The sequence below is a fragment of the Paramormyrops kingsleyae genome, chromosome 7 (genome assembly GCF_048594095.1).
Source record: "Paramormyrops kingsleyae isolate MSU_618 chromosome 7, PKINGS_0.4, whole genome shotgun sequence".
NCBI lineage: Eukaryota > Metazoa > Chordata > Actinopteri > Osteoglossiformes > Mormyridae > Paramormyrops > Paramormyrops kingsleyae.
Genome location: NC_132803.1, coordinates 24,328,050 through 24,349,651, shown reverse-complemented (window position 1 = coordinate 24,349,651; position 21,602 = coordinate 24,328,050). Strand labels below are relative to the sequence as shown.

At 47.1% G+C, this 21,602-nt stretch overlaps 1 protein-coding gene across 1 annotated transcript in view; it reads right to left on the bottom strand.

Moving 5' to 3' along the window:
- Nucleotides 1–21,602, bottom strand: part of sardh (sarcosine dehydrogenase) — a 43,738-nt gene that overhangs the window by 6,857 nt on the left and 15,279 nt on the right. Inside the window, exons 9-17 of the mRNA XM_023831877.2 lie at nt 21,263–21,349; nt 16,565–16,655; nt 13,699–13,840; nt 11,211–11,294; nt 10,901–11,014; nt 6,586–6,724; nt 5,953–6,069; nt 4,542–4,689; nt 1,867–1,960 (exon numbers count right to left, since the gene is read on the bottom strand). Of these exons, the coding sequence (XP_023687645.1) occupies nt 1,867–1,960; nt 4,542–4,689; nt 5,953–6,069; nt 6,586–6,724; nt 10,901–11,014; nt 11,211–11,294; nt 13,699–13,840; nt 16,565–16,655; nt 21,263–21,349 (1,016 nt within the window). The remainder of the gene's footprint in view (nt 1–1,866; nt 1,961–4,541; nt 4,690–5,952; nt 6,070–6,585; nt 6,725–10,900; nt 11,015–11,210; nt 11,295–13,698; nt 13,841–16,564; nt 16,656–21,262; nt 21,350–21,602) is intronic.

The following is a 21,602-nucleotide window of genomic DNA, read 5'->3' as shown; positions in this document are numbered from 1 at the left end:
ACCATCTCTGTTACATTGTCATGTTACACTACCATCTCTGTTACATTGTCATGTTACACTGCCATCTCTGTTACACCGTCCTGTTACACTGCCATCTCTGTTACACCATCCTGTTACACTGCCATCTCTGTTACACCATCCTGTTACACTGTCAATTTTTAATCAAAACTTCTCCATCCTCTAGGCTGGGATATACAGAATAAAGTTACATGCCACAGACCCATGTCATGTTTACTTAGTATAAAATTACAAAAAAAAAAACATTATTTATCCATCAGTTCATCCATCCATCCTTCCTCAAATAGTTTTTTCTGTACAGGTTCATGGGGTTAACATATACATATATTGAAATATCACATATGCTTCTACAGGGGCTGAATTAAATATAATACTATTAAGGTCCAAATAAGGACTTGAGTCTCCCATTGCCTTCAGAAGAGCAGCAGTCCTAGCTGGGTTGCTGTCATGCACGTTCGATATGGGCTGATATTACTGCGTGCTACATTCCATGCAGCGTAATCATCTGAGCGAACGTCTCCCCCGATCTGACTGCGGTGCCACTGCGGGGCCCAGAGCGTAACCGCTGGCAGCAGACGAGGTGGGCGGAAGGCCTCCTTCACCTTTCCACAAACTTAAACCTGTCCTAGGAAAGAGCATGCACCATGACTCAGATATTACTATTCATTTGTTGCTCAGGGATCCAGGTTTTGTGCTTCTAACACCAGATAACTGGCATTGGATACAAGTGGTTTCTGAGTGACATGAATGTTAGCTTTGTGAAGTTCAGGATGGGAAGTTTTTTAAGTCTAGGCCACAGACGTGCCGATTCAGTGCTGCGGTACTTTCTGAGGGGGTCCTTTTATGGTGTTTAGTAATTATCCTGCATCCTGTGTCTGCCTATCCTTGCGGGCCTCACCTTACGACCGCTGCTCCTCAGTGCAGTTTGTTCATGTTGTAGCATATGACGTCATGATTTTCAGGCTATTCCCCCTTGGCGTGTTACTGCTAAGCCTGGCCTGGGGGCTGTGCCACAGGGCACAAGCCTGGGGGACACTCTGGGCACATTATGCACGTTCACAGACACAATCACACATTATGGGGGATCCAGAGACACCAGTCAGCCTGACTGCACGGCTGTCAGTTGGGGGGGGGGGGGGGGGACACTGGCATGCCTGAAGGAATCCTGAATGACACAGGGAGAACATGCAAGCTCCTCACAGAGTGGGGAGGGATCTGATCACCCAGCCCTGGGGGTGTAACACACTGCCCCCCACCCCATGTCACATATGCAACATAGAATATAAAAACCCCATTTTACGTGTCAGACATTTGCTGTTTTCCACAGCACGACTGGATCCTTCAAGGTTTGATTTTGCTGGAAGCGCATGAAAATAGTACTGCCTCTGGTTTGTGGTTCTTTTGATAAATACTGCTTTAGCAAAAGAAAGCCTTTTTTGTTCCTGTGCTTTTTATATTTTAAGACAAACATTTTTACTTGATTATGAAGATATTTGGCGCGTGGCTATGCCATGAGTCAGTACTTTATGTAAGGAATCACAATCCAGGTTCTCTTTGCGTTCTCTGAAATCAATCAATTTTAAGGGTAACACAAAATGTTATACTCTACTTTCTTGAGACAATTTCTTAATTAAAAAGCTTGAAGCACAATGTACCTCTTGGAATCCTGACCTCATGTACAAAAATAAATGTGTGTATGTATATGTGCACACCTTTATTTACAGAATACAGAATGTGAGGAACTGCACACATTGCCTTCATGTATGTATATGTTGTTCACTACATGTGAGTTTGCGTGTAAGTACTTATATATATGCTGGCCCAGTACTGGAGCTCTGAGACACTCACCTGATGTCCTGCAGCTTGCACCAGCTTGTGGGTGGAGAACGGAAAGGCCTCGTTGCTGAGGTCCGTGTCCAAGACATCCTGCAGCAGGTCACGACTGCGGGCGAACAAAAGCCCTCACATGTCAATCTATCCCACACACAATTAATATTCTCTCATAATAACACCCCACAAAACTTCACGCCCCCCCAGCCGCAATGCGATTTTAAACATGGCACATAAATGTCACAACGTTTTCAGAGCTACGCTAAACTAAAATCTTCAAAAATTTCACAAGCATATAAAATGTGATGGATTTAACACACAGAGTCCCAGAAGACAAGGAAAGGGATGCGACCTAGAGACAGAGGAATCACAGCATGAATAAACACGATCCAGTTAATGTGTCCCTGTCGACAGAAAGGCTCGGGAGCTACAGTATGCTCTGCGACCGCAGGCTCTCCTGCTTCCTCAAGATGGACGACACTCGCTAATCTGCAGGCCGCACCTCTGCCTCACTGAGCCAGGCCAGAGGCAGCTCATGTTCTCCGCACCTGCAAATCGCTCCGCGTTGACCGCCTCGGCCTAAGTGGCCGCTCCGGAGAGACGTCTGCAAAGGTCACGTGACACTAATACAGGCAGAAACGCATTGTACCGCGTGTCTAACTTCTGTGTCACGATAGCAGGGATACTAACTGTGCTAACACAGCCAGCACAGCTCAAAGTAACGTCACACCTACTACAGTGGGATAAAACAGGCCCAAACAGAGCATGGGAAAAAAAATACCCTCTTCACTGGCTTAAAACCACTTAGAATTAAATTATTAGTGTTAAAAATTCAACAGGGATACAGGTTAGAGAATGTGAGTCAGGACGGGCTGTTAAAGGCGGAGACACACGGGTGTGTGGAGTGTCGACGGTACGGCGTGAAGGTGTGGGAGGGTGCGGCGGGACAGTCAAAGAGCGCGGGAGCTGCAGGCTATTCGCGCATTTCTGAGCTCAGATAACTGGGGAGACCGCGGAAGCCGGTCGGAGTGCCTGGAGCGCTTCGGGGTGGGGGGGGGGTGTGCATTTTCGCACCTGTAATGAATTCTCTTCACACTGGAAAGTATATTAATTTAGCACTCACATATTGTATACCACCAGAATTTCACCGATTCAGTTTGATTTGGTTAGACAGGCAATAAATTCCCAGCAACAATAAAATCCCCCACTGCAGTTTGGAGACACTGCTTCAGTTGAGCTGTAATTTGAGAATCTTAATTTTAAATAAACATATGAAAACAGTTATTTAATAATATACACATGAAAATCTATTAAAGGATAAATGAGGCATAGCAAACATAACATTGTGAATAAACGGCACACATTACATCATATCTGTGAAGCGATACTCCGGGGTAAATGACTGTGAACTATGAATATATAAAGTGACAAATGCAAATGATATATTGAAACGTACAGAAACACATACTGCTGGTCCAAACCTACCTTGGGCAAATTTTAAAGCAGGTGCATCACCCTTACCTAACCTTAAATAACACCAATATCCATCAGTGTCTCACCACTCCTTTTAGAGCTAATCAAAGACACTATGCTATAAACAGGCACATGATATAAAACAAAACCTACTAGTGCTGTGCCTGTATTTTCCAAGCGGGAAACAAACAAATTTAGATCATTACTACTGACCATCAAACTGACTGAACTGAATGAGGATCTATCCCAGAATCCTTCATGCCCCTGATCAGAAGCCAATCCAGACAAGTCGTCTGAGGTGGGGGCGGAGCCATGACTACACAGGCTGAGACAGAATGAAGCCATCGCCTTCAATGGGTCTCCATACGACATTTAAAAATAGGATCAATAACGAAGCGACCGAGCTCCAGCACCTCGCGTGCGTAACGAGGGATCTGCCCGGAGCAGGGGCGTTAATGAGCTGTGAAGACGGGCCGGGCCGAGCCAGCGAGGCCGGCAGATTCCCCGCCAGGGTCTGAAACACCTCCTGATGGAAGGGGCATTTTCCAGGGTTCTCCTCTCTCTCCCTGGATTAAACCACTGTTCAGCATCAACACATGCAGCGTTTGAAGGGGGACGCGCAGAAATCGAGCATAACGACTCCTGCGACAATGCTAGTGTCACGTAGGGATAAAGCACGCATTCTCCATGCATCAGACTCAACCCGATTGTCTGCTGTAGGACACGCGTGCCCGTTTCCGCTAAATCGAGCGGCAGTAGCCATCATGAAATCCCCTCTTCTACACATCTGTGGCCTTTCAGTTCGCCATAAACAAAATAAATCACCCGGATGCGTTACAGCCGACCATGGCTCCCCGCGACCGTGCGTGTTCATGCGGCCGCACGCCTCATTAATATGCATTAGATTAGCCACTTCAGCGGTGCAGGGCAGCTGCATGGAGAGCGCGCGGTGAATCACGCTGCAGCGGGATGGGAGAAACATTAAGAGGCCGCGGAGGGGAATTCATCACGGGTGCCGTTGGAGAGGGTGAGCGAGCGGTGTCACGAGGTCACCACACCGGGAGGGATTGGCAGGACGAAGCCTATCGCTGATCAGGGACCAGAGCCGCGTGTCAGAAACTGCGGGACATTAAGGGCACGGTCAAGCGAGACATTAAACAAATGACTTCACGCCTCAGCTGAAGCCCCTCCCCAGTAGACAGCTTCCGGGAGTTCGACACCTTTTGGGCCCCTGGATGCTGATCATGCCGATGTCTTCCGAGCGGTCCAGCAGCGAGCAGCGGAAGCCTCTGTCCTGCAAGACGGCCTGAATGTGGCTCCAGTTGTGCTGGGCCACGGCCCCTCCCACTGCCAGGTAGTAGCCATGGCCTGAATAAAAGCAGAGGAATGAAGAGGGAGGACGTGATTATCGAGCTGGAGCAGCCCACGACTCTCAGGAACAAAGCTAGATAAGAAACCCCCTTCCACCACCTCCCACTGTCCACCAGGCCACAGCCCCCAGAGCCAATCAGCCGGCGAGGCACAGAGGGCCTGTAAATCAGCGCGGGCCGTCCTCGGAGGCGTGATAAAATTGATTTCTGACAGGCACCTCCAGCCCCAGCACTGTGTTGCGCGGGTGTGAGCAGCAATCAGCCAGGCAGCCCCAGATCCCACACGGAGGCTCGTATAACGATGTGCCAGTCGGGGAGGACTTCTCACAAACCCCACCCACCGTCGCCGCCACCTGCCTGCCCACAAAAAGAAGCACGCTGTGGACAGGAAGGTGGCTCTTTCTCAGGAGGTGGAAAGTTCAGGTCCAGAAAGTAAAAATCCAGACCACTATTTTGCTTCAACCAACCAGCTGAGTACTCTGTGACTGCACCTTTTTATACACAACTGGTTGGTTGTAACAAAATCTTGGTCTGGATTTTTTGCTTTCTGGACCTGAACTATCCATCGCTGCTCTTTCTTCCTTTATTAATGTTTTTCCTGCTCTTCTTATCACTCATTAGATACACAAACACCACAAGTGCAGTCTTCAACAGTCCATGGGAGCCCCTTGAGACTCCAAACCATTCTGCACTTTACTGGTCATGACCACATGCACGTCAGAGCTCCGATGACACTGTGACATTGGTATCAGCGTTCTTCTCCTGCAGACCTAGCAGGCATATAACCACTAAAAACATCTGTCCCCCCCTCCCTCGACTCCCTCCAGCAGAAGAAAACATTCACTCGCAGCTTCCTGCAACTGCTCACTGCTCCGCCTAATTGGCAGCCGGTTACCATAACAACCCCTTAAAAGGGATGCTGCTTCAACAGTTTGGTGGCTCCATTAAGAGCAGAGCCAAGCAGGTGAAGCCAAGCCTATGGACCAGCACCTGGTTACAGTATATGCATACAAACGCAGCAGGCCTGCCTTTTTTGATTTTAATGACACATAAATAATGTTTGTATTTGCAGATCCTGCCCAATGCTTAAAACACAGGTTACTCTCCTTGATAATTAATGAGTCATTCCATGGTACAGACAGAGAAACTGAGGGTGCAGGATGCAGTGAACACAGACTAGAACATGCAGTGGAGATAGTACATGTAGCTACGGGGTTAGTGACTCAGCGGCTCAGCTGTTTTAATCCATCCCATAACTGACCTTCAAACGCAGGCGCTAACGGCGACTGGCCGGCGGCCGGCGGCTCGATGCGGCTGACCGTGAGGTCGCTCTCCACTCCGCCGTCCCTATTCAGCATGCATGTGTAGACCGTGGACCCTGAAAGACACACAGCCGGGGATCATCGGTGACCATCCGGGGCTTTTAATGTGAAGGCCAGGGCACCGGGGACGAGCGCGGCACCCTGGGAAACTGGCACAGATGATTTTACATAGAGATCATGGGCGTCTGGGAGCTCTGAATATGAATGCCCTGAGAATGGCATCGTAGCTAAAGAGGCAGTCAGGGGCATCTTCTCAGACTCAAATTCACCCCCCCACCCCCGGGGAAAACAGCAGACCCTGCACCCTGACCCCAAGCTACACCCTCACAGAACAGCAAGATGGGACCCGCGGAGACCAGAGACTTTCCAAGGACTCGTACAAGCAGACAAATACAGTATCACTGTCATGTAGCGCAAATATCATTTTGTAATCCCGCATGACTGCATCCCATGTGTACTGTATGCCTGTGCGTTGATGTGTGCGTTTACATGTGTGCCTATGACACATGTTCACACACACACACACACACACACACACACACACACACATAAGGATGGCCTGCCAGACTCACCCACAACCTTGTTGACGTCTGCGGAGAACAGCCAATCCGCAGCCTGCTTGGCGTCCGGACCAATCAGGAAGAACTTGCCGAAATAGGACATGTTAAAGACAGCCACCGCGTTCCTGCAGGTCAGACACTCGTCTCTGATCTGGAAGAGAGGAGCAGCTGGTGGCTGAGAAAGGGCACTGTGAACACACACCCATCTCACGCTCACTGCACCTTCCCGTGTGCCCCCCTGCAGGAAACACAGTCCGGAATGTGTCCACTCTCTACAATCAGCCTAATCAACCACATGAGATAAAACCAAACCTACTTTTCCCAAAATGCTTGTGAGGGTAATATGCTGGGAATGTTGTGCATGTAATCATTAGCGTACGTGTCCAAGGGATCGTCTGTATCCACTTAATGAAAATGCTGAACTGAATACCGGCAAGTGTGTGTAGCATGCACACACACACACACACACACACGCAAATGTAGGGTAAACATATCCTTATGGGGACCGCTCATTCATTTCAATGGGAAAAATGCTAACGCTAACTATGACAACCTTAACCCCTACCCTGCCCTAACCATAACCATAAGTAACCTAACAAAATACAAGAGTTTCTGCATTTTTAGTTTTTTCATAGCAGTCACCGATTTTTATAAAATAGAGTTTTCCCTTATGGGGACCAGGAAACCGGTCCCCATAAGGGAAAAAAACTGATATTTATCACGTTATGGGGACATTGTGTCCCCATAAGTATAGGTAAACCCGCTTGCAAGCACACACACACACGCACACACACACACACACACACACACACACACACACACACACACACACACACACACACACACACCCTAACCCCTACCCAGCAGTGTTAATTTACACAGCATATTTTGATTTAGTTTTAGTCTTAGACCTTTGGCAAAAATTCATTTCAGTCATCTGATTTTTTTAGTTTGATGAAAATTATAGGATATTTAGTCGACTAAATCTACAGAACGTTCAGCTAAATTAACCTAACAGGTTTAGTTGCAGTCTACACATGAAAATGTGTCACCCTTGTATTTATTTTTTGTTCCATTTTCATCATAGAAAAAATTTTGTTGATGAGTATTTTTCTTCTTCTTAATCTTCTTCATAAGTAACCAGACAAAATACACAACTTTTGGCATTTTTAGTCTTTTGATTTCATTCACAGTTCATATTGTGGGGACCTGAAAAATGTTCCGACAACCCAAAGCGTAAAAGTTTTTATCACACTGGTAAATACAAACACACATATGGTCACATACGCTCACTCGTGTACACACACACACACACACTCGTGCATGATGATAATCCTTTGTTCCCGCTCTTCCCAAGGCTGTCTGCAGATCCCCTCTTCACATTAAAGCCCTGCTACAGCCCCTCTACTCTGACTGTATCGTAATATAATCTACACCGCAATCACAAAGAAGTCCTTCTTACGTACAATGTCTCTTACCTAGAAGCACTGCAAACTTCACAAAGCTATCAATAATAGTACATTCCTGCCTGTCTGTCTGTCTTCCATCCTGAACACCCACACACTGGTGATCGTATTTGCTGCACGCCAAATGCCAGTGGTTCACAGTGCACTTACGTGCTCACAAATCCACTCACGCTCTCACATGCTGAGGGCACAGAAGTCACCGATTTACTCAGAGAACATTTTGAACTGAATGACAAGCACCGAGAGTCATGAGTGATCTGACAGAGAAAATGGCAGCAGAGTGCAAGGTGGAATGGAGCAAACTACTAACTGTTTCACAGTACAGCATGTCGATCTTCACTTTGCTGGGTGCAAGGCAGGAAATGCAAACCTATACACAATTTGGCAACAATTGTTGCAAACATGGAGAGGAAGACCCCACAATGACACAGGGAGAACATGCAACTCAGCACACACACAGCCATGGCAGAGACTCAAACTCCGGTTCCAGAAAAATAAGGCAAAAGTGCTAACCACTGTGCCACTGCGGACCCCAAATCCAGACCCCTTCCAACAGTGCTAACCACTGTGCCACTGCGGACCCCAAATCCAGACCCCCTCCAACAGTGCTAACCACTGTGCCACTGCGGACCCCAAATCCAGACCCCCTCCAACAGTGCTAACCACTGTGCCACTGCGGACCCCAAATCCAGACCCCTTTCAACAGTGCTAACCACTGTGCCACTGCGGACTCCAAATCCAGACCCCTTCCAACAGTGCTAACCACTGTGCCACTGCGGACCCCAAATCCAAACCCCCTCCAACAGTGCTAACCACTGTGGACCCCAAATCCAGACCCCTTCCAACAGTGCTAAACACTGTGCCACTGCAAACCCCAAATCCAAACCCCCTCCAACAGTGCTAACCACTGTACCACTGCGGACCCCAAATCCAGACCCCTTCCAACAGTGCTAACCACTGTGCCACTGCGGACCCCAAATCCAGACCCCCTCCAACAGTGCTAAGCACTGTGCCACTGCACCACCGCATCCGATATTTCAAGAGATACAAATATAAACTGAAATGGTGCCAAGTATGAACCTTAATTTAGCTCAGTTCTCAGTTACTTTGCTGCCCAGTAACAGTGCAAATATAAAATTATTTGTGGTAAATCTCCAAATAATGTAATTAACAGATACATCCATCCATTTTCCGCTGCATATCCGGAGTCTGGTTGCGGGAGCAGCAGTCTAAGCAGGGATGCCCAGACCTCCCTCTCACCAGCCACCTCCTCCAGCTCCTCCCAGAGGGGTACCAAGGTTTTCCCAGGCCAGCTGAGAGATATAATCTCTCTAGTGCATCCAGGGTCTACCCCGGGGTCTCCTCCTGGTTGGACATGGCCAAAACATCTCCGCAGTGAGGCATCCAGGGGGCATTCTAGATAGATGTCTGAACCACCTCAGCTGGCTCCTTCGATGCAGAGGAGCAGCGACTCTGCTTTGAGTCCCTCCTGAATGTCTGAGCTCCTCACCCTGTCTCTAAGGCTGAGTTCAGGCACCCTAAGGAGGAAGCTCATTTCAGCCACTTATACCCACGATATCATTCTTTCGGGCACTACCCAGAGCTTATGACCATAGGTGAGGTTGGGACCGTAGATCGACTGGTAATTTGAGAGCTTTGCCTTCTGGCTCAGCTCCCTCTTCACCACAACAGAACGGTACAACGCCCGCATTACTGCTGAAGCTGCACCAATCCGTCTATGTCGATCTCCCGCTCCCTTTTCCCCTCACTCGTGAACAAGACCCTGAGATACTTAAACTACTCTGCTTGAGGCAGTAACTCATTCTCAACCTGGATGGGGCAATCCACCCTTTTCCATGACCTCAGACCTAGCAGTGCTGATCCACACCCTGGCTGCCTCACGCTCAGGTGCAAACCGCCTCAGTGCATGCTGCAGGTCACATGACCCATGATGCCAACAGGACCACATCCACTGCAAAAAGCAAAAACCGGACCCCCTCCGCCCCTTAGCTATGCCTAGAAATTCTGTCCACAAAATTTCTGAACAGAATCATTGACAACCCACTACAGGTGGAAAACAGCCTCCAGTCCCCTTTTTAAAAGATTGGGTCCACTACCCCCGTCAATCCAAAGGCATTGTCCCTGACGTCCACGCAATGTTAAAGAGGCGTGTCAGCCAAGATGGCCCAACAACATCAAGAGCTTTCAGGAACTCAGGGTGAATCTCATCCACCCCCAGAACCCTACCACCGAGATATTTTCACATTATCTAAAAGGTTTGCCATCATAGATGTGAACTGGAAGAGAAAAAAGAACAATTAGACCAATAACAGATACTTTAATGCTATATAGCATCGGTAAAATGCTTGAACACCCCCCACTTGAAATGGTAATTATGTATTCTTTTAATTGTGTAAGTATTATAAAATAATGAGTCAAAATTGGAAAAGAAGCAGAGAGGTTGAGCCTGACACATCCGCCTGCCTCTGTCACGCATGCAGCAGACACATTTAGAGTTTGCACTAACATCGTACTTTGTATTTACCAGAATTGTACAGCCTTTTCGTTTTGTCTTGTGGGGCCAGCTGTGTCATTTCAGCTCTCATGCTACATCGTAATCGATCACAGCAGATCAGGTCATTTTTACACTGTGTGGGGTAGAGACCTGAATCAGTTACACTTTCGCGTAACAATTCCAGTCATACAAAGGTATGCGGGAAAAAAAAAAAACTTCTGGCAAATTCTCACCCCCTGACTAAGACCCGGCTCGTTTGCTTCACACCTGCACTCCCTATCGCGCGTGGATCGCGCTCCTTTGGCGACCGTGACGAGACAGGGAGCAGCCGAAGGAGAGGGCTCACCACAGGGTGATGTGAAGGGAAGTCGAAGGTGTACTCCTGGCCGAGAAGGTCGTTGTATTTGTAGATGGAATTCCGGGAGGTTCCGTAGGCCCCATAATAATCATAATCCAGCACCTTCCAAATAAAAAATAACAATCAAAACAACACACAAAAACTGCCAGGCCAGATAAGATTATAAACAAGGAGGCAGTCAGGATATCTGCACTGATAGTGTCTGCATTAAACTGACTTAATTAATCAAAGATCACTCCTATGTTATACCCTTGGGATCAACTGGATCACCTGACAAACCACAACAGAGGCCTCTTACAGGAGCGGCACCTTCCCGACTGAAGTATCCTGGTCGCTCCCAGCCATGTCTTTCCTGAAAGATACAGCCTTTCTCCAGTAGCACCTACAAAATCAGACACACAGAAGCATCAAGGGCACTGAACAGTTAAGTTATCTGCCTTAGTTTCTGCTTTATTTTCCATTGCACACATACAGGCATGTAGGAATTCTTTTGTGGTTTTTTTTACACATATCCCATCATGCTCACCTATGCAGTTGAGAGAGAAGCTTGGAGGTCAGAGTGCAGGGTCGCTGTTTATCTGCCCCCCCCCCGCTGTTGTTTTCAGAGCTAAAGGTCCAAAAGATATGACCACTCTGCCAGCTACGGGATTTGCATTTATGACCTTCTGGTCACGAGCACAGAACTCTAATCTACTGAACCACCCGCTGCCCCCACGTCCAGGTTCAAGGTATCTGTATTGTACATGGTTAATTTAATGTACCCTTACATAATAATATTAAAATACATCTGTTTGTATACATGTTTATAACTACAGAATCAACATTTACAACATGTCACGTCTAAGAAATGCAAAAAATGTCCAAGCAAGCATAACGCATTGTTACACTGTGTACTTTTGTGAAATATTAATACTTTGGTTATAGAAAGAGCCAATATAATGTTCTGGAAAAAGACTCGCAAGATTACTGCACACCACAATGCAATTATATCCCAGTTCTGGCCCCGGGGAATAACAGAATTATTAATAACATTTACATGGACTTTTTCCTTCCATGGGGACAGAGTGTACATAACATGGATGTCTTTTCACAATAGTGGAAAAAAAGAAAAAAAACATGCAGTCACTGTAAGTCAAAGCAATGACTTCCTCACAATGGCGTAGTTAAATGTGGCTGTCTCCAGGGAAACGCACCCATTTCTCGGCCAAAACGGTACCCTATAGCCTTCATGGTTTCCAGAAAGGTAATACTGCCAATCGTTTACAGCTTGAGATGAATTAAAGAAGGCAGATGGATGAACATTGTACTATTTAAGTGTGCTCAAGTACCGGGCAGGGACAAATATTGAAATAATTAGTCATTCTTTCAGTACGAGCTACTTAAGGTGTCGAATAGGAGAGACTGCAAACTACATTAGCAGTGTGATGGTTAAAGGGTGCCCCTGACGCTCGGAAAATTGGGCAATCATTTGCTTGAAGCCACAGCCTAGGAAAGACTGGTATTCATCATCTGAAGACAGGGATGAAATATTTAGCATAAGAGGAGAGAATGCTTAGCTGGAACCGCAGTCATGAACGCTCAGCTAATGCTCCCATTACCAACAATGTTTAATTCAAGAGACCTTAATCTTCTAGCATTTTTTCCCCTTCTGCTTTTTTGCAGTGAACTGAAGACGACATAATGGGGAATCTTTAATGCAAATTTACCTGTCAGTCCAAAGACCACTAGTGCTCAAGCTACCCATCGGTCAGACCAGCTAATCAGGCGCTTCATGAGAAAGGAGACAGCCCACCCCGATACAGGGCCAAAACACGGGGAAACCCCAAACAAGCATCACTGTTAGATCCACAGCTCAACAAGAGCCTGCAAATCAACAAGTGAGACAGAGCTTTCCAGGTCGAGACAGTCAGCGGCAGTATGAGTCAGCTGCCAGTTCCTGCATCCCTGGTCTGCTGGTCAAGCGGTGAAGGGGAAACATAAGACATTAATAAAAAGCTGAAAGACTGTCCCATTGGCTGAATTTTTACAAAAAAAAACCATTTACAATCATTCTCTGAAATAAACTTAGTTTTTAAGATACCATGAATTCCCACAAACCTTTGCTGTATTGAACAATAAGAAGAATTTTAAATGTTTGTATTATTATTCATATGAAATGGGTTATTTTATATTGTGAAACACAATAAGGACTCCATTCTTGTATGAAAATTTAGATACAGCATGATCCCACAAGTCTTTAAAAGGACGCGTTAGTCACGCATTCATTTGTGATTTAATAAGCGAGCTCATTTTTCTGGCAGCAGTTAAAGGTTCCAAGTCTGACTTGTCTTGATATCCTGAACCTTAACCTCAATCTGAGGACGTGGCGGAGAATCCCACAGGCGGTGAGCATGAGGTTAATGCCGGATCCTTTAAATTCCCCATTTGCTACTTGGCTCCATCTCTCTTTCATTTACACAAACAAGGACTGCAGCTGTGAGAGAGTAATGGAATAAAAACTCTCAAAACGCCATCATACATCCTCAGAAAATGATTTTTTATGGGTTTATATCTTAATAAGATCCTTTTCAGGACCCATATATTCATAACCTTTAAAAATGGAAAATGTCATGCTGGACTTGAACTTTCTGTCGACATCCAGTCTGAATGCAATTCCTCACAGTCAGCATGTTAAATAAATTTTAAGTAATTTATTAAAAAGCCCAGTGAACTCGGATGGAATTTCAATGAGTGGGGGCGACGAGAGGCAGGGAATAGGGAACGGACCCATGGGGAGGCACACAAACCTGGTGCAGGGGGTCCCTCCTCATGTTACGGCCCGCCAGGGGCTCATCGTAAGGGAAGACCACGGAGTAATTCTTGGCGTACGACTCGTGGCTGCGCTCCCGGATCCAGCGGTTGCTTTTGGTGAGCGAGTGATGGAATCTCCTGAAAATCACAGCAGTGCCATGAAAGCCAGGCCGGCCTTAGCCGACGCCGCAGACGGGCTCGCATTCAGACAGCTATCCACACAGCACTCGCATGCATCCCCACACCGTCGCACAGCCTGTACGTGTGGAACACAGCTATGCGGAACAACGAAACCAAACCCCACCTGCGCCATAACATTTCCCAGAAGCACATTCCGAGTGTGGCTGGGGTCCAAACCCCATCCCAAGAAATAAGGGAAATAGGTGCACTGTGAACGAGATGCCAGTGGCACACTAAAGGGTTCTACCACATGCTTTTGAATTTGAACAGTTGAGGAGAACTGGAGAACTGGAGAACCCAGACATCCAACCACTTTCCGGCTGTATGTCAGGAATGAGCCTGGTCTCCAACCCTGGGACATGACCGATGCACAATTTTTCAGTTCTGATCCGATTCTGATACACAACTACCGATACCTTTCATATTTAAATATATGTATGTATATACTGTACATATGTGTATGTGTGTATGTATATATATGTATGACAAAAAAAATCTTTAATTAGGCTACTACAAACATACATGTACTGTTCCACCTGGTTTGTATCTCTTGTTTTAAGCTTTTTTGAGGCATTTGCTGTTCAATTTCCAAGAGATTATATGCGAGCAGTGAATGCTTAAAATGAGCCACAATGTTTCTCCCACTGGCAACAACATCACTTCGCTGTGATCGCAGCCCCTCGTGTATCACAAGCTGCAACGAGTGTGCAAAACACCACAAGCTAGCGGCTCCCAAATCATCCATAATTTTTTTCATATTACTCGTGTTGTCTCGCACAAGTGCATACGATTTGTTTAGTGGGATTTTTCACTAAACACTACTCCCACCTCTCAAAACTTTGTTTTTTATGAAGACTGCAAATTACAGTGCTACTGGTTGTTAAAAGTGTAACATACTCCCAGATTGCAACCCTCCTAGCTGATGTTCCTACGCTCCCCCTACTGCAAAGTGTATGCGTATGATGTCACAGCGGGCGGAAATAGACTGAGAGACAGCGTTAACGTTCAACTTGAATGGCGCATAAAAATGATCTAAAATAGGAAAGAGCTGTCATGCGATTGATTATGCGAACCGATTTAATGAGAAATAAGAGCTATCTTCTTAGACTGCCGAAAACTAAATAAGTATCGGATGTGGATCGGTCTCATATGGCTGATACCTGGTCCGTTTAATAGATATGGATCAGTTCCGATACTGATCTGAATATCAGATCGGTGCATCTCTAATCTATCCTATACAGCAATGGGCACAAGGCAAGGGCACACCTCAAAAAGGGTAGCACCTTATCAGAGAGAACATGCCCTGTGTCCAAGTAACCCACGGAAATGTGGGAATGACAAGCAAACACACAGCCCTGAAGGCGGGAGAGAAGCTGAGGTGCCGCGTTAGTCAGTGTGTTTGTGAGGAGCTCGTGGCTGTGGATCGTGGTGTTGGTATGTGCTGCTGCAGTCAGATACACACGGACGTTCCTGCATCCAGGTGATGAATGATCTGGTGTCGCTTCACACCTTCCAGGTTCAGGGTTTGAATCCCACCTCTGCTTTCTGTCTTTGGAGCTTGAATGTTCTCCTCTTGTCACACAGGCTCCAAGCAACCCTGACCAGCATGAGCAGTTTGAAGATGGATGGATGGATGGATGATCGAAAATGGGTGGAAAAAAATCACGGAAAGAGTCTAGACTATCTGTTAAACCATTACCCCTTTGCATTGATTACACAAGCTGGAAGAAGGGTTACCAAGAAGTTGGCTCTTTGTCTTCCCATAGATAATGCAGTCGGCCATAGAGCTCCCCGCAGAGCCGTGTGTCCAAGGCAGGCAGCAGGGGGCAGTGTGCTTCACGACACTTCAGCCATTCTTGATGGCTGGGCTAATATTTTATCTCACGTTCTAGCTTGCAGAAGTACACTATCAATAACACTACCAAAGAAACCTCACCTCCGAAACAAACCTTTTACTGAGTGTATTGAACAGTTTGTATTATTTCCGATTTCCATCCATCCATCTTATGTAACCGCTTATACCATTAAGCATCATGGGGGGTCCGGAGCACATCTGGGGGGCTGCAGGTGCAAGGCAGGGAACACCCAGGATGGGGCGCCAACCTATGCTCGATTTATTAAAATTAAATAACACAATTTTAAATTGCCATAATAAGCAGATACTTTTACAAGTATGTGGAAGACTAACAGTGACTGGCAGTGGTTCCTGCACTGTCCAGCTGCAGCCAGAAAGGCAGCCGAGGGGAGCCTTTGGGCACTGCGTGAAGGACTCGGGGAACCGGCTCACTGGCCTCATTACGATTCAGGACATGGAGGCTGAGGAGGGCAGGGCGCCCGCAGGCAGATCCAGCAAAGATCCACTGGCCAAAGGCTGAGAGGCATCCCCATCCGCCGCCCGCCAGGCCCAGGCAGCAGGGGCAACCCGGGAGCCGAGCTGGGGATGCATATGGTGCGAGCAGAGGGCCAAAAGGCACCAGCAAGGTGGGGCTAATGGGGCCAGGAATGTGTCAGGCCTCACGCCTCCGGACGGCAGGAACTGATGGAGGTGCAGTCCCCCCCCATCTCTCAGAAGACAACACAGAAGGGAATAATTGGGACGGGGGAGAAGGGAAGGTGCGGCCCAATCACACAACAGCAGTTCCCAGAGCAAACTAAGACAGACACGCGTAGAGGGAGACCCACCTGATGTCATAACCGTACATGTCCTTCTCCGGGCGGCCGTGGATGATCCAGTGCGCAAGCTCCCTCCCGCAGCCCCCACCGAGCATCATCCCTGTAAGCGGGGGGTGGGGGGGGTGGGTCATGTGACACAAACAGATGATGGACAGAAGAAGGGTGCAGGGCAAGAGGAGAGAAAGTGAGAGAGCTCAGAAAATGCATGAAGTGACACGGCGGAGACAGACTAGGAGGTTAAGGGAGGTGTAGTGAGGAGATTGGGGGGGGATTAATTTAAATTGAAATTCTGCCCTACCCAGGAGGGGGTGCGTCTTCATGAAGCATTCACCAGTGAGGCAGGATCTGAGATTAGTCACTCGTTAAAATTAGCATGATTATGCAATAATAATACAAGTAATTGCAGACGGAGTGTCCCCGTACGCAGAGTCACTCCCAGTCCCCCCCCCCAGCCATCGAGGCTCTGAAGCTTCATGAGAGCAGCAGCAGTGGAGCTATTATTTATAGCCTCCGACCGGCTCGACGGAGGGCTGGTAACAGCAGCAACCGCACTGGCGTCACAGACTTCGGGCAACAAAGGGCGCCTAAGTCACGCCGCCGCGGCACAGACTCGCACCCAGGAGCGTTCCTGATTGGCTGTGAGACTGACAGCCTTCAGCCTGGAGCGCTGCCCTCGTTACGGGACGTCGCGTGGGTACGAGAGCTTCAGCCCGCCCCCACCGCCCATGCCGCCCCCCGCTGGCAGCTCCCCAGCTGCCCCTTCTAAAGGAGCACTGAGTCACTGCTGGTATTTCTGGATCATAAATGTGAGGGTAGAGGAGGGCGAACAGGGAGCTGAAAGGCTGCCTGCGCAGTCTCCCCATGACGGCAAAAAGCTGCCTGCCTGTGATGCAGAAAGGCTGCCTGCGCATTCCCCGTGACACCGAAAGGCTGCCTGCGCAGACTCCATGTGATGCTGAAAGACTGCCTATGCAGGAGGCTGTCTGTGCAGATTCCCCTGTGATGCTAAAAGGCTGCCTGTGCAGTCTCTCCATGAAGGCAAAAAGCTGCCTGCGCAGTCTCCCCATGAGGGCAAAAAGCTGCCTGCGCAGTCTCCCCATGAGGGCAAAAAGCTGCCTGCGCAGTCTCCCTATGACGCCAAAAGGCTGCCTGTGAAGTCTATCTATGAAGGCAAAAAGCTGCCTGCGCAGTCTCCCCATGAGGGCAAAAAGCTGCCTGCGCAGTCTCCCCATGACGGCAAAAGGCTGCCTGCGCAGTCTCCCCATGAGGGCAAAAAGCTGCCTGCGCAGTCTCCCCATGACGCCGATAGGCTGCCTGAACCTGCGACTTTCAACATAACTTCACCACTGGGCCCTTGACTAACCAGGAACTGGCTGGTCCTGCTTTCTCAAAAATGTTCACCACTTTGCATAAAATCATTAGCTAGATAAATAAAATATAATGTAAAAATTTAAGCTAATCAAGGGACAGGAGCAAATCCCGTGCAAGGCCTACAGCCCCCCCCCTTGATTAAGGAGCACAAGACCCCCATACAGAACAAGGGGGTATGCAGCCCTCATGCTTTATAAAGGCAAGGTATACTTTTGTGTTAAAATTCAGCTCTTAATCAGTGCCCAGTTTATACCTGGACATAAATGTAGTGGTTTACTTTCCAAATTATACCTTCAGCAATGAATATGCTTCACCTTATTTCATTTAGAGGCACAGAGCAATTAATTCTTTCAAATAGGAAAAACGTTACCCCTCTATGACAGAAGCCACGCAATGCCATATTACACCTGAGGGGGCGGTCTCTGTCTATTCCCCACCATTATTACTCTTGGGAATGACTGTGATCTGCACACGGTGTTAAGCTTGGCATCACACAGCCATGGTGCCAGCGATGGACTGGGCCAGTCATGCTGGTGCATAATGATACCCTCCTACACACCAAGCGGCTGATGAGCCTGACAGGTGAAAATTAATATGTGCGCAGAGACCCTGGAGGACAAAGCTGAATGGATGAGAATGGATGAGAATGGATGAGAAGCCCTTTGTGGGAGAAGGCAGCCGAAGAACGCACCACACCTTGAAGGAGCACCTGCACAGATCAGTCGACAACTTATGTTTTCATGCAAATCTATGAATTTTAAAGAAAAAGGCTGCTTGTGTTTTCAAAAAAGCAGAATCAATGGCGAATCTGCTTATGTTGTGGAAGGCAGATATTGGGCCAGAAGGACAGAAGGTGACCATGAGGTGTGCTGAACGCTGGCAGATGCCACAGAAGCCCAGGTCAGCAGAACTCAGGAAGGGAGCCCAGCCTGACCTTGGCAAGCAGCTCAGTGTCGGGTGACAAATGGAGTCCGTCTCTCACATTTCGATGTGGGACGTCCCCATTGGCTAGCTGGGCCATTCTTACTAACAGTTAGCGATCTAAAAAAAAATATATATATATATATACGACAATAAAATACCAACCAACTAATCAAACCGACAAGACAATTTTGACAATAGTGCTACCCTTTATTGTCAAAGTGCTATCGTTTATTAGTTCTTAAAGATACAAATATTACCGTTACATTATATGTCAATAAATTATTTAAGCCACTACATAAATCACCATGTCACATTTCCGCATGTAAGCATTTAGGAGGATAATTCTGTAAGCGACTGATACTTCATAAACGCAGCTGGGAGTTTAAGGTAAAATAAAGCACATAGCTGTTGCTGATGAAAGCAATATATAGTCACAGTAGGTAACCGACCCGGCGACGGTACAAATGTGCATCTCCCTCAGTGGCAGGTGGGTCTCTCCATTATTGATATGAAGCTGCTTAATGTCCATGTCTTTGCAGAGAGCATTTCTGTAAAAAGCCTCCTATGGTCACATACCACCTGCACCCATCCACGGCCATGACCTTCCACATGTACACCTTCCTCAGAACGTCCTCCCATGGTCACATACCACCTGCCCTCATCTTCAGCCATGACCTTCCACATGTACACCTTCCTCAGAACGTCCTCCCATGGTCACATACCACCTGCCCTCATCCTCGGCCATGACCTTCCACATGTACACCTTCCTCAGAACGTCCTCCCATGGTCACATACCACCTGCCCTCATCCTCGGCCATGACCTTCCACATGTACACCTTCCTCAGAACGTCCTCCCATGGTCACAGTAGCTGTCTGGCTCCAGCCTGCCTGCCTCACACAACCCAACCATTCCCTGCCCAAAACATCCAGTCATGCCCTCCGCTCTTCCTCAAGCTAACTCACCTCAGCCTGGCACAGTGAAAACACAGTGAAACAAAATGATGGACCTTCGGAACCCAAGGTGTAACATTATTGACAAGGCAGACATCACAGAGCTTAACACGGTGGCTGCATTTGAAATCGCATACTTACGCAGTATATACTGAATTTCATTAGAAGATTACTACTCAGCTGTTAATGTAATGAGTACTGTAAGTATGCATGAGAAAAGTATGCATGCTGTGAGATAAACTGTGGGGGAGGGGCTTGCATGGTAAACTTTTTTTTAAAGGTTTTATATAAGACCACAATCAGACATACAAAAAAACGACCAACAAAGCCTATGACCCTTTATGGTTAAATGTTACAGATGTACCATGTATCCTTACGCTATGCAATGTGAACTTTCACAGCCATGTCAGAAAAAATAAATATTCAAAGACAGACACTCCAGGCAGGCAAAGAGCATATAGTACCAGTCAGAAGTTTAGACACACCAAGCTGCCTACAATGGAGAGTGATGTCACATGACCTGGCCATCTGACCTAAACACAGTAGGTATGTTTTTGGAGGAGTTTGACCAGACAGAGAAGGAAAAATGCCCAATGAGAGCTCAGCATATATGTGGGATCCCCTTCAGGACGGCTGGAAAAGCATCCCAGGAGGCCACTTTTGGTATTTTTGGTTAATACACTTTTAGTCAGTGCACAACTCCATATACATTACTTTATAATTATGATATCTTTATAATAATTCTAAGATGCAGAAAATATGACAAATAAACCTTTCCATGGGCTGGTGTGTCCAAACTTTTGACTAGTGCTGTATGTGTCATTTAGTTACTGCTGGTTCATAATGCAGTGTAAAGTGCTTTGGTAGTATAACACAATAGATCGATGGCCTCCGGAAGGTTCTGTGGGCCGCAGTGCTGTCTATAGCTCCGCCAGTGAGGTCTTGCATATCACCTAACCCAAAAGTTTACTAGCAACACAGCTCACCTCCCGTGAAAGTTAAAAAACTGTTAGAAACTACCAACAAAAAAATACATATTCAGGTCAACTTATGCAGTTGGGTGTTCTTTTCTACATAAATTTGTAGACGGCACTTCCTTCGTCCATTGATTGCACACGTCGGAATTTCGCAGAATGCAGTGCGTCGTCCAGCTACCGTTTGCGTATTGTCTAATCCATACTGAGAATTCTGACATACTGCTCACTTTGCACATTATATTTTGCATGCTACATAGCAAACAAGCATGCAATTTTAGATGCACTTAAGAGTTTTTGAAGTAATTCACAACACTCCTGTACAATTATCAATAATTTAAGGGGAAGCAGACAGAGGAAAGGCTACGAGCTATATTTTCTACCTAACACATCGAACATTCCACATTAGCCAAATAATGCTCAATCACACTAACACCGGTAAATTAGTGCATGTAAGTACTGCCCATGCTTAAAGTGTTGTCCTCACCTGCACTGTTGAAGCCGCAGCCCAGAAAGAAGCCTCTCACCTCTGGAGCTTCTCCCATCAATGGCTTGTGATCTGGCGTGAAGGATTCTGAGGGAAAAAAAAGTTAAATAACACATCGCTTTAGAATCATGACATCTCACTGCTGACTGAAGGAGCAGCAAACGCATGCAACATTAAAATTTCACAGAAATTAGCATTGTTCACATATTGATAATAAAAACAGAGTGAAGCATTTTTAAATTCTAGATAATTAAGTACTTTGCCATGGTGACAGTTCGTCCTTTGAATGCGGGGAGGGCATGACCCCAAAAGGCGCCCACTGATCTCATCAGTGAGGAAA